The sequence below is a fragment of the Delphinapterus leucas genome, chromosome 19, assembly GCF_059928025.1.
Source record: "Delphinapterus leucas isolate spDelLeu-1000000601 "Yukka" chromosome 19, BTC_Dleu_Yukka2, whole genome shotgun sequence".
In the NCBI taxonomy this organism is placed as follows: Eukaryota; Metazoa; Chordata; class Mammalia; order Artiodactyla; family Monodontidae; genus Delphinapterus; species Delphinapterus leucas.
In genome coordinates, this window is record NC_143147.1 from 61,479,412 (window position 1) to 61,494,150 (window position 14,739).

The following is a 14,739-nucleotide window of genomic DNA, read 5'->3' on the forward strand; positions in this document are numbered from 1 at the left end:
ACTATTTGCATAAAAGTCTCCAGGGCTTAACTAAGCAGAGAAAATGCAGCTCCCCCCCCCCCGACTCCCCCCACTCCCCAACATCAGGGCACAAATGCTGGCAGCACAGTGTTTCAAACAAACCGACTCGCTTGCCCGAATCTTAAAACAAAAAGAAAATGACCTTAACAAAGAAATCGCCAAGGCAGGATTTGAAAAAAGAGGTACTAAATTTAATTTTACTTGTAATTCTGTAAAGCAGAATTTCTAGCACCTGGTTTTCAGATTGCAGTAGGGGAGGAGAAGCATGCTATATATTAGATTAAGCTAATGAAAAAATTTCCAGTGAGATTCAGTTCTTCATTTGTCTCTTAAATGAAGATTCATAGTTCAAGTTCAATGGTTATAGCCAGATATAAAAAACTTTTTAAGCATAATTAATGCTATATGAAGACTCGTCTATCAAGAATGGATTAGGCTAGTTATTCTCTAGGAGAAAGCAGAAAGGTATAATATATGTATGTGTATAACATAAAGAGTTCCCTGAAAATGTTTAAAATAAATCAAAATTTAAAGAAGTTAAGTTTCAGTTATTGAGAAAATTAAGTCAAATATAATGCTAAATAGTGGAGGCACTGCTTTACTAATACCACTATTTATGCCATGTGTAATACTGCAGAGCAAGGAAGTTACTAATTGATATGGTCTAGTTACCTAATTATCAAAATAAAATCAATTCAAACTTCTACTATGTTAATTGATTCAGTGTATTATATAACCTTAGTTGTAACTGCAGCCTCTCTCTTAAGAGTATTCAACTCCTGGACTCACTCAAATTGCTATAAACTCCTTCCTCCATTCTAACAACTCAGGGCCCTGAGACTTCTGGGTGCTGCCTTGTGGTGAGAGCAGGGTTCTCCGGCTTCTTGTGGTTCTGAAGTGGGTCATCACAACTGGCCAGGAAGTCAGAGACCTGGCTCGGGAATCAGAGGCAGGACTGACCCAGCTCTGCTACTCACTAGCTCTGTGACCTTATCTAAGTTACCATACCTCTCTGAGCATCCCTTTCCCGATACAGGATTGTTTTGAGGCATGGTAGGTACTGAGATACAGTAAATGCTTGATGAATGTCTGTCGTGTGCCCTTCCCGGATGCCGTAAGTTCAGGAAGATTCTGGGCACATCAGCCCTGCTGTTCACTACCTATACAGTCTTGGGGGCATTGGGCAAACTCTCAGAGCTTCAGTTTGCTCGTGTGGACACTGCGGACAGTGCCAACAACAACTGGAGCTGACACACGTACAGGGTCTGCCTGAAAGCAGCCGCTGCTGCGGGCGCCGGTCTCAGGCCTCCTGACCGCACACACAGAGCAAGGAGCTGGGCGCGTGAGCGCAAGGCAGACTTGGCCCTGCCCTTCTGGCTGCACACAACAGAGTAGGGGAAAGACTCGAAAATGACAGAAGGTTAGAAAAGCGGACCTATTGCTCCGTGTGAGCACTCATACTATTCCTACAATGTATCTCAACGTTCAGTCAGGCCCAGCTTGTGTTATTTAACACCCACGTCCAGTTGGAAATTCAGAACCACCGCCTTGCAGGCAGCTAATTTTGACTGGAACCAGTAATAATGGACAGTCTGAGAAAAATTTAGACCTTGGTGCTGCTAATATTTATTAATGAATTACCTAGCAGCACTGTTAGATTATTTATAATTCAAAAAGCATTTTTTATTGTTCAGAAGGACGTTAATAACCATCATTATGTTCTGAGGCTAGTTATAGCTAGTACAGTCACTGACAAATTGTATACAAAGGAGCAGTATTTTAGAGAAGATAAAAGGAAAAGATGAACACCCAGTAGGGTCTGGAGTCAGCAATGAAAATACTCATCAGAACAGTAATAGAAAATAGTAACTCTGTGTAAGGTGGCAGGCAATGTAATTCATGATCACTATACAACCATAAGCAATTTGTTACTATTTCAAGAGAAAATAATTATTATGACAGTGACAACAGAACACTGCTGGTACTGAATCAGGTTGTAAAAACCTCTCAAAATGTTAAAAAAAAAAAAAGGAAATAGATGATTCAGAGCAATAATTCTGTATTTTTAAATGACAATTTTAAGAAACCATTATTTCTCATTCAAGATCATAATTTCAAAACAACCATGTACCAGGGCCCTTCTGACAAGTGTTTTGTAAATTCACACTACCACTGAGAGTGTAAGAGAGAAAAACGTCCTTTTTGAAAACTATGCTGTCTTTAAATATTCTTTTACATGAAATCCATCTCTTACCGTGGCTCTGCTGCGGAAGCTCTGCGGCCGCCTGCGCTGGGGTAAGATGCCCGGGCTCCCTCGAGGCCTGTCCTTACACTAACTCGAGGCCAAGAGCAAGCCACGTAAGTCACACTGTCGGCCTCAGTTTCTTCACTGTCAGTTAACACCTGCCCTGCTCAATCATGAAGTTCAAATGAGATAACATAAACTCCACTTTGAAAACTATAAATGTCAAACAAAAGTGGAGCCCTTCGCTGTGTCGCTGCCTGAGACACAAGCCTCTGCAGAGCATGTGTCTGTGTCTACATTTATATGTGACAGTCCAAAAGAAATAAAACTTACAATTAATCACAGGCAACCTCTAGTGAGCACCAGCTCTGTGCCAGGCACCAAGCCTTGTCCATGTGGATCTCATATAGTCGTAAGATAGCTCTATGAGGTGGGAACCATTCACCCCTTACACTCCTCATTGTAAATATGAGATACCCAAGGCTTAAAGATGTGAAGTGCCTTGCCCCAAATTAAACAGAGCTGGTCTATGCGAGTCCTGAGTGTGTGCTTCCCAGCACTGGACAGTCCCTGAACAAATCAAGTATGAAGTGCGGAAGCTCCGAGTGTGGCTTCCCTTCTGCTTGTCCTCCGGCACATCACACAGAGATGCCCAAGTTCCTGTGAGAACCACATATGTTCCCATCCACACCCATTAAGACAACCATACGCCAATTCTGGACTTGGAAAACCAAAAAGAAACCTTTCACACATTATTAAGCAAAAAGGGAAGAATATAGAAAGAATATACCTCTTTTTATTATAAACAGTCGGCAAAGAGAAATTGGAAGCTTTAAAAAAATTCAATATCCTTTGGTTGTTCTTACTCAAATTGGACCAACTTTATCAGCTTAATCCTTGATTGGTGGAAATCAAACCAAAGGAAAATTATAAAGCATTGTTTAGAAAGGTACTGTAACGTTCTTTAGGCATTTTAGATTAAGCATATGCCAATTAAATGCAGATGTAAAACCAGTTATAAATGAGGAATTTCACAGGGAATAGTAAAAAGCAGATTCAAAGGCAGGGTGAGATTCTTTGTTTTTAACCACCAATTTAAAAAAAAAAGTCATCATCATAAACTTTGGTACTGTCATAAAATGTATCCCCCCAAAATAAAGTAAACTTACCTTTGGTTTTTTGATCAGCAGCCTGAAAAAAAAAATCAGAAACTCTTTAGGAATAATGTGTAGGATGTACACATCCATATGAAAGTTTATAAGCAGACTTTAATATTGGAAACTTTAAAAACAAGTTTTTGCCCAGTTACCTTATTAAAATTTACTACTGGGAAAAATGTATAATTGTCTACATTCTATTAATTATGTGCCAATATTGATCTAAAGGCAAAAAAAAATCTATGTGGAAGCTCACTTAAGCTCTGTATTTTAATACAAACTAAAACGGATATAGTTTTAACTATAAGATGCATACCAGGCAAGAACAATACAAATGGCGTAACTTGGTACCTTAAATGCCCTAAAATTCAAGCATGGCCGTAAGATATACAGTAGGACTTTAGATTTTAATATTTACTAGTACAAGCTGTAAAAGAACACTTGCCAAAGCTGCAAAAATTATTTCTAGCTTTTCAAACAAAATCAGTTAAATGGCCCTTAGACATGGCTGCCCCGGACAGTTCAGTTTAAGTAAAATAGCACGGACATTCTTTACTACCAATGACTAAAATCAAAGTCCTTCAAAACACAGCTCTAGTATTTCTGAGTCCTTAAAAAAGACATTCTGTGGCTGTCACCCTTTATCCATATCACTAGCACTCTAGATTGAGCATAGTGAATTTTAAAAGTAATAACCGAACCTCTGTAATGCAATGGCTATAATGCGGTGAGACACGAGTGATGACAGAAACAATGAACTAGGAACTCTAGCCAAACCTTTTTCTGAGCACCTTCCTTCTTTTTCTTTTCTTCCTGCTTTTTCTTTTTCTTTTCTTCCATCAAACGTTCCTCTTTTTGTGTTTCTTGTTCTTTCTCCCTATTAAAAATAAAGTGGTATTAGTATAATGTCCATTTTAAAATTAAAAAATGAAAAAACATTAGCTGCAGAAAGTTTTAAGTCACACAGTGTTTCACACATGGTATAAAGAAGGACATTTTTGAGAAGCAGTGTTAGAAATGGACCTTCATCCGTCCCCCCATCAGCTCCACTTCTCTGTTAAGTACTAGAGCACGTGGCCCTGACTTCTTTAGCGGTGTTCATTCACTGGCCCACATCTGTTGAACACCACCAACCTTTTATCAGGCAGTGTACCAGGAATTAAGGGTACAAGATGGAGAAAGACATAGTCCCTAGAATCCAGCCCCAGACCAGCATTTCTAGAAGTGCTGTCTCAGGGACCACCATCATCAGAATCTACCTATTAAAAGTGTAGATTCCTGGATCCCACACTAGCCCAACCAAATCAGAGCCTTTGGAGGTGATTCTTATGCACACCTTTTATGTTGGCTGGACAAAACAATTGTTTTTTAAACAAAGATCCCTACACAGCATGGTGAGCTACTATAAGGGTACACTGGAACATGGCATAGAGCAACACTTGGAAGAGTGAGGTAGCCTATGAGCTACGGCTTAAATGTGGCAAAAGTGTTTGGCTGGCATGGGGTGCTGTGTCAGTTATCAATTTACTGCCTGTCAGCTCCAGATTCACCCTCCAGCACTCGCTTTGCCAATAATGGACCCGTCCCCTCAAGTACTTCTCCTTCCCTGTGAGCGCAATGCAGAGGTTTCCCAGTGAAGGGCGCTGCAGGGGCTTGCAGCAGCAAGGGGCCGTCCCACTGTCTCTGGAACCTGCAGGGTGGGGTCAGCATGTGGCTATGAGGACACCTGGTGAGGACCCCAGCCACAGACCAAGAAAGGGCAGTCTCTTAGCAACCTTGCAGCTCTGGCGTGATCTAGTGTCACCTTCCAGTGACCCTGTCAAAACAGACATTGTGCACTGCGGGCCTCCTGCTACTCGCCCCACTCCCACACCAGTCTCTGTGGCCTTCTCCCAATGATGTGGCCGCGGCCCTCCTGACGGGGATGCCACGTGCTCCGTGCCCATGGCACTGCCACTGCCACGTTTCCTTCACACCTGCACGCCTGGCCATCAACTGCAGCTCGCCACCAGGAGGGCTGCCACCAGGGCTCCCACCTCCTGTGTGCCCTCCTGTGCTCCCACCTCCTGTAGCCGGCGGCTACCGGCTTTCCCGGGCTGGAGGAGTGCTTCCTTCCTGCTGCCAGCAACTGCCCACTGGCTGACCTGGGCGAAACTGGGAGCCACTCTGCCATCCAGTGGGCTGCACCTACAGCTTCTTCAGTGAGTGGGAGCTCCAGCCTTGGGGAGGGGCCCCCTCCAATTGGCCCTTCCTCAGGTTCTCTCCCTCAGCCCTAGCTAGCTCTACAGCTGTTCTCTTACCACAGTTTAATTACTCTTTACAATAAACGTTCCCTGTTTATATCACCATGTAGTTTCTGCATCCTCACTGGGCCAGAATGACACAAGTGGGAAGGAGGGTTTAATAGACTAAAGCAGAAGGAGCAACATGCACAAAGGCCTCAGCAAACATCACTGTCCACACACCACTGCTGTTTAACTTATTAATTTTGGAGTTTGTTTTTAACCTGTAAATGTGTTTACAACTACTACATGCATAGGGAGTCTCAACCTAGTGTCAGTTTGTACGTTATTTGAATACCATCGTAATAAAAATAACTTAAATCAACAAGGTGCTGGTGATGGGGGGCACTCAGAGCTTATTCTTCCTTTAAAACAGTGGTTCTTGGCTGCTCATCAGAATCACCTGGGAAGTTTTAAAAACTCGCAATGCCAAGGCTGTATCCCTTTTCAGTGAAATCAGGGAATTGAACTCAGACATCAGCAGTTTTAAAAGCTTCCAGATGACTCCAATGTCCGACCAAGGCTGAGAAAAACAACTTTTAAAAGGAAGTCAGTACATTTCCCAAGCTTGGGAACCAGCTATTATTCATTACCTTAGATGATACCTTCCAGGAATATTTTCATGTTAAAGGATGCAGAGACACTAAGAAATCTGTGTTTAAATATTCTTACAAGGTATAGGCAAGCCCTGTGAGTGATGGGTTGTTGCTGTAATCACCATGCTACTGCCACACATCTACGGAAAAAGTGAACAAATGTTCACTAGGAATGTAGTGTCTGTCCACCGCTACTGTTATACTTTCTTAATCTACAGCATGATGAAAGCCTTAAGTTATCTTCAGATATTAAACTTAATAAAGAAGGCAAGTAGAGCTACTAAATTTAAAAAAAGGCATTCTATAGGAGATGGAATAAAAAGGATTTTTGCTTGATTGGATTACTCTGAAAGTTAAATTAATTAGAACCAGCTATTCCCCCAGGAGTACAGTTAAGGTTTTACTGTACTGGTAAAATAAAGTGCTGTAAATAAACAGCTCACGTAGCCCTGAGGTATCTTACACTTCTCCTGCCTGAGCTCATGTTCCTATGACAAAGCACGATTCAAATGTATGAACTTTAATAAAGTTTTTATCTAATATCCCCCTAACTAGCACTAATTTCTTCTACCTCTACAATTCCTGCAATTTTTCATTAATAACTTAAAAAAATCAACACTGAATCTCATTTTTTTTTTTTTTTTCTGGTATGCGGGCCTCTCACTGTTGTGGCCTCTCCCGTTCTGGAGCACAGGCTCCGGACGCGCAGGCTCAGCGGCCATGGCTCACAGGTCCAGCCGCTCCGCGGCATGTGGGATCTTCCCGGACCGGGGCACGAACCCTTGTCCCCTGCATCGGCAGGCGGACTCTCAACCACTGCGCCACCAGGGAAGCCCTGAATCTCATTTTTATTTGTAAAGTAATACATGCTCATGAGAAAATATAAACGGTACAAAAGATACGTTAACAAAAAGATTCTTCCTTCTCCAGTGTCCGCAGGCTCTCTCCTTGGAGGTAAGGAGTTTTTTAAAGAACATTCTCTATGTGAATATACGGTTGTGTATCTTTAAAAATGCTTGGATTCCTATTTCTTATCAATTTGAGACAGTAACAATTTAATTTCTATAATGATGGATACGGATTTGGTTCTTCAGACCCCTATCTTCCACCCCATCACTGCTTTGAGTTCAAACGATGAACGGCATTTGCTTTAAAAACAGTATGTTAATGTTCGCTGCAGAGCTAGGTAGGGTACGGTGAGGACATTTAACTTCTTGTGTAGCTGCTTTTTTTCTAGACTTCTTAACTGTTCTTCTTTTCCTCTTGCAATATCCTCCTTACAAAAATTGTTTTTGTTTTTTACACATCCACCCTCCTCCAGTTTAAAAACATGAGGCCTCTCCTCAACTGCATTTCCCAAACTCTGGTCCAGAGCCTCAGTCCAGCTCACTCAGTCAGGAGCACTCTGCCAGAGTTTTCTAATATCCTCTAGTTATTTTAACAAAAAGAAAATTTTGGGGCTTCCCTGGTGGCGCAGTGGTTGAGAGTCCGCCTGCCGATGCAGGGGACACGGGTTCGTGCCCCGGTCCGGGAAGATCCCACATGCCGCGGAGCGGCTGGGCCCGTGAGCCATGGCCGCTGAGCCTGCGCGTCCGGAGCCTGTGCTCCGCTGCAACGGGAGAGGCCACAACAGGGAGAGGCCCGCGTACAGCAAAAAAAAAAAAAAAAAAAAAATTTTAATTGTGGTAAAATATACATAAAATTTGCCATCTTAACCATTTTTATGCGTACAGTTCAGTAATGTTAGTCACATGGTTGTACTACCAATCTCCAGAACTCTTTTCATCTTGCAAATGTGAAACTCTGTGCCCAAGAAACAACTCCCCACTACACGCCCCCTCTCCCCAGGCCGTGGCAACCACCATTCTATTTTCTGTTTCTATTAATCTGACTAACCCTAAGTACCACATTGTGGTTTTGATTTGCAGTTCCCTAATGGTAGTGATATCAAGCATCTTTTCATATGCTTCTTGGACATTTGTGTATTTTTGGGGGCCTACTCTTTCATCGTAGTTTACATATTCCTTATTTTTAACTCTGTATCACTGTGTCATTTCTATCAATCCAGATTGATACAGTGGGAAAGGAGGAACTAACAGACTAAGCAGAAGGAACAGTGTGTGCAAACTCCTCATCACTGCCCATCCATGAATGCTGACCTAAACTTACTAATTCGGTCATCTTGTGACTTCCCTTGTTTTCCTCCTTGAATGATGCCCTCAGTTATGCTGGAATTGGCTACCTTTTTGTTTCACTGATGGTTTGGCTGAGCATAAATTCTAGGTTGAAAATCAAGTTTGAAGGCACAGTGCCCCTGTATTCTAGCATCCATACCTACTCAAGAGAAGTCTGATGTCATTTTGCTCTTTTAGTCCTTTCTAGGTGCTTTCCCCCCCCTCCAAAGCTTCTTTTCACCCCTGGGATTCTGAAATTTCATGATGATGTGCACCTTGGTATCTTTCTCCCCCATTATTTGTGCTTAGTATTTGGCTGATGCTTTCAATATAGAGACATTTCTTTCAGTTCTCTATTTTATTGAAAACATCTTCTGTTTTCTAAACAACACATATTAAGTTTCTTGGAGGGATCATCATAATTTATCTTTATGTTTTCTACTCTTTTTTGTTATTGTTCTCAGTTTTCTGAGTGCTTAACTGAACTTGATGTTCCAGTCCTTCTACTGAGCTTCTTATTCCATGATATTAAAATTTTATATAACTTTCTTATTCTCCAGTTGCTCTTTTCCCACAATACTAGGTTCTTGTTTTATGGACGCAAATCATTTTTATGCTAGCAGAGGATATTAATTAGGGTTTTTCTGAAGTTCTGCTAAATTTTCTGCATTGTTTCCTTTCTGAACAGTTCTTCCCTTAGACTCCCTTTGATGTGAGAGACTTTTCTCAATTGTCTGGTCACCTTTGGTTTGACCGTTCAGGCTTAAAAAAAACAAAACAAAAAACCAATTAGTTTTGTGTGCATGGGCTGGACTTGTTTCCTCATTGGCTTTGCTTTAGGGAGACAGGTTGGGGAGCTGGCTATTTTGCTAAAGTAGCCTCAAAGGCGAAAACATGCAGCCTTTCCCCTGATTAGCAGGGTGCTTTATTCAAAGTATTAGCTACTAGACCGTAACCACCTAGAACTGCTGAAATTTTCGATGTCATTATTCTGAATTCTGACCATAACCTCCTCTCCTTACTATTTCCACTGTACCCATTCATTATCTTTACCAAAAACTCCTATTCCTTGTCTTCCATTTTCTTCTAAGCTATTTTCATCAGTTCCTTTACTAGAGAGCCTAAACCTTAAGATCATCTCATATGTTCACTAATTCAGTCACTCAGGAACTATACAACTAGCATATGTTATTTACTGTGGTAGGCACCAGGGACAAAAAGAGGGATTGATTCATTTAACAAATATTATAGCAGAGATTACAGCAGTAACAAGGCAGAGTTCATACGCTTTTAAGGATATTCATATAAATAATGCATCAAATAAATGATCACTATTACAGCAGTGATATGTACAAAATGCAACGAGAACATAAAAGTCTGCTGGGTGATGCCCTCCTGCTTATGTTATCTTTCTATTATAGTTAAGGGGACCTTATGTCCTGCTTTTAATGAACATTGTGTGCTTCCTTCTGTACTCTGGGCTGTAAGTACCTTGGTGGCAGGACTGTCTTCTGTCTCTGTGGCACCAAGAAAAGCCTGTCATCATTCAGGACATTTCTAGTACCAACTTCTGGTCCATAATCTCAGGTGAAATTTATACTGGAAAAAAATCTTCTATATTTTCTTTTCAAGGGAAACTTTATTTTCTGAAATGACCGAGTAATATTTAATAAATTTCTATCTACCTTTTGAGGCTAGTAAGAAGATTATAAACTGTATTTTTTTTCCTATGTGGAGAAGTTGTGAGATTTACAAGTCAAGCTGTAAGGGAAATAAAGAAGAGGGATGGCCAGGTTGGGAGAATTTCACTTTTAAATTTTAATTTCAACTTAAAAAATTAAATTTAAATACATATGACTTTATATACATGTGTACATATAATCTTATATATTTTTTCCCAATATAACCTTTGCTTTTGTTTCTCATTTGCTTGGCATCCCTTACTCATTCATTCTTCTCCCTCCACAACCATCTCAAAGGTTCACTTCTCCACCTCTCTTCCAGATGACCCATGTAGCCACCTAGTTCATATCCTTCTGTGCCTCTCTCCATGCTCATGTAATTAGATGGAAACATACATACCTATATACGTTTACAAAGGATTTTATTTGATCATCGTTCTGTAACACAGGGATCATGTTATGTAAACTTCTTTGCATCTTGCTTTTCTCATTCAATATATGTCTCTCTCTCCTCATCCCCTCTCCCAACTGACAGATCTAATCCATATCCATTATTTCTAATGGCTACATAATATACCATGGTGTGAATGTTACCATATTCTATTCAGTTATTCCTCTATTCATACACATCACTTCATTTCCAGTTTATCACCATTACAAGTAACTCCAGCTTTAGTCTATCTAGCTTCTGCTAAAGAGAACAACATTGCTTTGATTAGTGATATAGCTAATGCTTCAGTAATAGTGAAAACTAGGTAAGGAGAAATCTCATTTGGGGCTCAACTTCAGGACCCAGAGCAAGTCTGAAGGGGCAAAGTGGACATAAATTACCTATACTCTGTGTGGCAAGGCATACTGTCATGGGTCCCTAGTATACTGAATTCTACTGGAAAGAAAATATTTTTAATAATCTGGATTTTCCAGATGCCTACTTCCTTTACTCTCAAATAGTTTAGCAATCACTGGATTAGGAGGCTTTGGGTGGAGAAAGAGCCACACTCGTATTTTGGAGGCAGCTAGAAGAAGGAAGGGTCGGGAGGTAGGAGACTGCCCTTAAGTGGAGCCTCTATGGGTATCAATCATCTCAGTATTCCTAGCTAACTACACCTTTTCCCAGGGAAACATGATTTGACAGCTGTAGCCACCCTAGGCCAAAGTATTCTAGGTGGAAAGTCTTCCAAATTTCCAGTCTTTTATTAGTTGATTACTCCCTTTTTGCAAATGAACGGGATTCAAAAAAGAGGGTGGGCTTGTTTTTGCCTGTGAGGTTTAGTCACCAGAAACCTAGTTTCACCTACAGGACACATCACAGCTTATGCTCTGAAGTTAGACTCCAATGTCATGTCATTAAAATATTCACTAATTCAGTGTGTATGTGTGTGTGTGTGTGCGCGCGCGCGCGCGCGTGTGTGTGTTATATGCCGTTATATACAGTTTGGCTAATTCAATTAGAATTTCCTGGCAGGGTTTATGTTAGGAAGAGCTGGTTAAGTGTTATCAGACAAAATTAAAAAGGGAAGGGGAAGGAAGAGGTATCCTGTCCAGTCGTCAAATAAATATTTAAGATTCTTAATTTTTCAACATGTGTTTGAATACCCGATACAGCCTTGTGGACAGTACAGAAAGGATAAGACATAAAATAGTCTTAGACCTTGAGGGGCATAGAATCTAATAGGAGAGTGACAGTAAAGCTTGAATTATCCTTAATACTTGATAGACTATGGAAATAAACAGAATAATGTAGTAGACAGCTTATGCTTGAGATTCAGAGTCACAGAACTAGGTTCGAAAGTAAAGGTCACTAGCATAGGAGGTCAAGAACCTGTAGGCTCAAGTATGGGCTGGACTGGGTAGAAGAACTGGACTGTCATGCAGTCATTCAGCGTGACACCAGGACGTGGGGTGGAAAAGGGCACCACAGCTCTGACAAACAGGAGCAGAGGGTGGAAGGGAGAGTTTTTATTTGAGGATTAAAGGAAAACACAGTTAGAGAGAATCTAAGGTCTCCTGATGTTCACAGCTTTGTGTAATGCCCTCCCCGTGAGTGTGGGAGGGACCTGGGACTTGCTTCTCACCGCTAGAATATGGCAAAGGTGATGGAATGCTGCTGCCTTAACTACATTTATAAGACTCCATCTGTTTAGCAGACTTGCTTTAGTCTCCCTTTCAGGTGTTGGCTTTGAAGAAACAGCTGCCATGAGTCCTACTGCTGCAAGGAAATGAATTCTCCCAACAGCCTGAGTGAGCTTGGAAGCCCACCTTTCCCCAGTCAACTCCCCCCGCACACGCCCCGCCCATGAAAACCCAGACCTGGCCTTGACTGCAGTCTGCAGTGGGTCCAGCTAACTAACCCATGCCTAGCCTCCTGACCCACAGAAACCGTGAAATAATGAATACGTATTGCTTTAAGTTTGTGGTAATTTGTCATGAAGCATAGGAAACTAATACAGGTTGTGATTTAAGACTTCCGGGGCAAGCCAAGATGGAGTAAGCCCACCACAGCCTCTCTGCCACTGATTACCACAGAAGACTGGATGAGGTACAATATAAATTCAAAAATACAAACTATGAAAAGTAAACAAAAGCAGGTGGACTAGGCAGAGGAGTCAAAACTTGGGGAGGTGACTGTATGGGGGCGAGTTTCTCACCTCCCCTCCTCTTGAAGCTGGTTTGTTGTAATTTTGACAGAAGGTTGGCCCCAGTCACAGAGCTGTGCTGTGCTGTGCTGTGCTGTGGTGGCCCAGGCAGCTGAAACTGAGAGAAGCCCATCTTCCTGAACAGAGAATTAGGAAACTGAGCTCTTGTGAGCTAGACAGTGTGGGGGACCCAGAGAGCAACTGGCTGGAGGAGACCCCCAAAGTCTGTGCATAAACTTTCACAGTTCTGGGTTCACCTTCGAGTCATGCATGTGTGGGACAGACGCAAAACAGCGAAGCAACTGCTTTGAAAACTGAACTACAACTTCAACTACTCTCCCCTCTTCTCCCCAGTCTTGGACTAACCCCGGAGTGACACACGGGTGGACCGGGCCCAAAGCAGCATAGCGTGGTGAAAGCTACGGGAACTGAACGACATTTGAACCACTGCCCACAGAAGGCGAGACAGACTTTGTGGTCTGAACCTAACTGGGTTGATTGCCTGCTAAAACAAAAACAAAACAAAATAACAGCAACAGAATCAAATGCTCTAGAGGAGTTTAATAGGACTCAAAGTCTATACAACACATTCAGAACGTCCAGGATAAAATCCAAAATTACTCTTCATATGAAGAACCAGGAATATGTGGGCAAACTGTCAGGACAAAGTACAAGGGATACCAACTCTCAGATGACCCAGGTGTTGGAATTATCAGACAAAGACTTTAAAGCAGTTATTGTAACTATGCTCCAGGAGGCAAATAAAGGTAAATGCCCTTGAAACAAATGGGAATATAGGTGTTCACAGCAGATAAACAGAAACTGTAAAAACAGAAGTGGAAATTTTATTCATTCATTCACTTATTTTTTACTTTTTGTCTGTGCTACGCAGCTTGCAGGATCCTAGTTCCTTGACCAGGGATCAAACCCCCATCCTTGGCAGTGAAAGCACAGAGTCCTAACCACTGGCCCGCCAGGGAATTCCCTCAAGTGGAAATTTTAGAACTGAAAAATAAAATATCTGAATTAAAAACTTCACTAGATGAGTGCAATGAAAGAATGAATGAGGGAAAAGTTTGTGAACTTAATTCAAGCAAAAGAAATGATCTGATCTGAAGAACAGACAGAAAAAAGACTGAGAAACATGAAGAGTCTCAGGGACCATGGGACAATACCAAAAGGTCCAACATTCATGTCATTAGGGTTCCAGGAGTAGAGGAGAAAGAGACTGGTGAAGAAAAATAAATCTGAAAAAATAATGGTGGAAAACTCCCCAAAGTTGGTGATATAAATAAATTTACAGATTCAAAAAGCTCTGTGAACTCCTAATAGGATAAACTCGAAGAAAACCCCACTCAGACATATCATATATTAAGCACAAGCAGCCAGATTGAAAAGGATACGTGCTATAGAGCTCCATTTATATGACAATCGGGAAAAAGAGAGCAATTATAGGAACGTAAAACAGACCTGTGATTGCCTGGGCCTGGGGAGGGAGGAAGATATTACTACAAAGGGGCAGAGCAAGGGAACTTTTTTGGAGGATGACAGAACTATCCTGAATCTTGATTATGATGGTGCTTATATACACCTATAAACATTACATATATATACTGTATGCATTTGTTGAAACTTAGATAAGTGTACGCTAGAGAGTGAATTGTACTGTACGTAAACTTTTTTTAAAAAGTGAATAAAAACAACAAAAATCAAAAACAAAAGCAAAAAATGATTTGTAAATGGTCACCGGGCGGGGCGGGGTGGGGGGGAAGGTGGTGGTTCTGGAGAATGTTGAATCCCTCCCTCATGCATCTTCTTCCCCCTCCATTCCTGGCCTAATGAGAGATGGGGTTTCAATTAAATGGAGGGGGGGACATGGAGTGAGTTGTGAGGGTACAGAGTTAAAGATAAAGATCTTCATTTACCACAGGACCAGTGTACCATAA

General features: G+C 41.5%; 1 protein-coding gene across 12 annotated transcripts in view; it reads right to left on the reverse strand.

The window, feature by feature from the left end:
• Positions 1-14,739, reverse strand: part of TNRC6C (trinucleotide repeat containing adaptor 6C) — a 129,639-nt gene that overhangs the window by 79,189 nt on the left and 35,711 nt on the right. For all 12 annotated transcript variants that reach the window (XM_089901609.1, XM_089901607.1, XM_089901608.1 and 9 more), the window contains exons 2-3: positions 4,201-4,300; positions 3,436-3,457 (exon numbers count right to left, since the gene is read on the reverse strand). In XM_089901609.1, coding sequence (XP_089757735.1) covers positions 3,436-3,457; positions 4,201-4,263 — 85 coding nt within the window. In that variant the 5' untranslated portion in view covers positions 4,264-4,300. The remainder of the gene's footprint in view (positions 1-3,435; positions 3,458-4,200; positions 4,301-14,739) is intronic.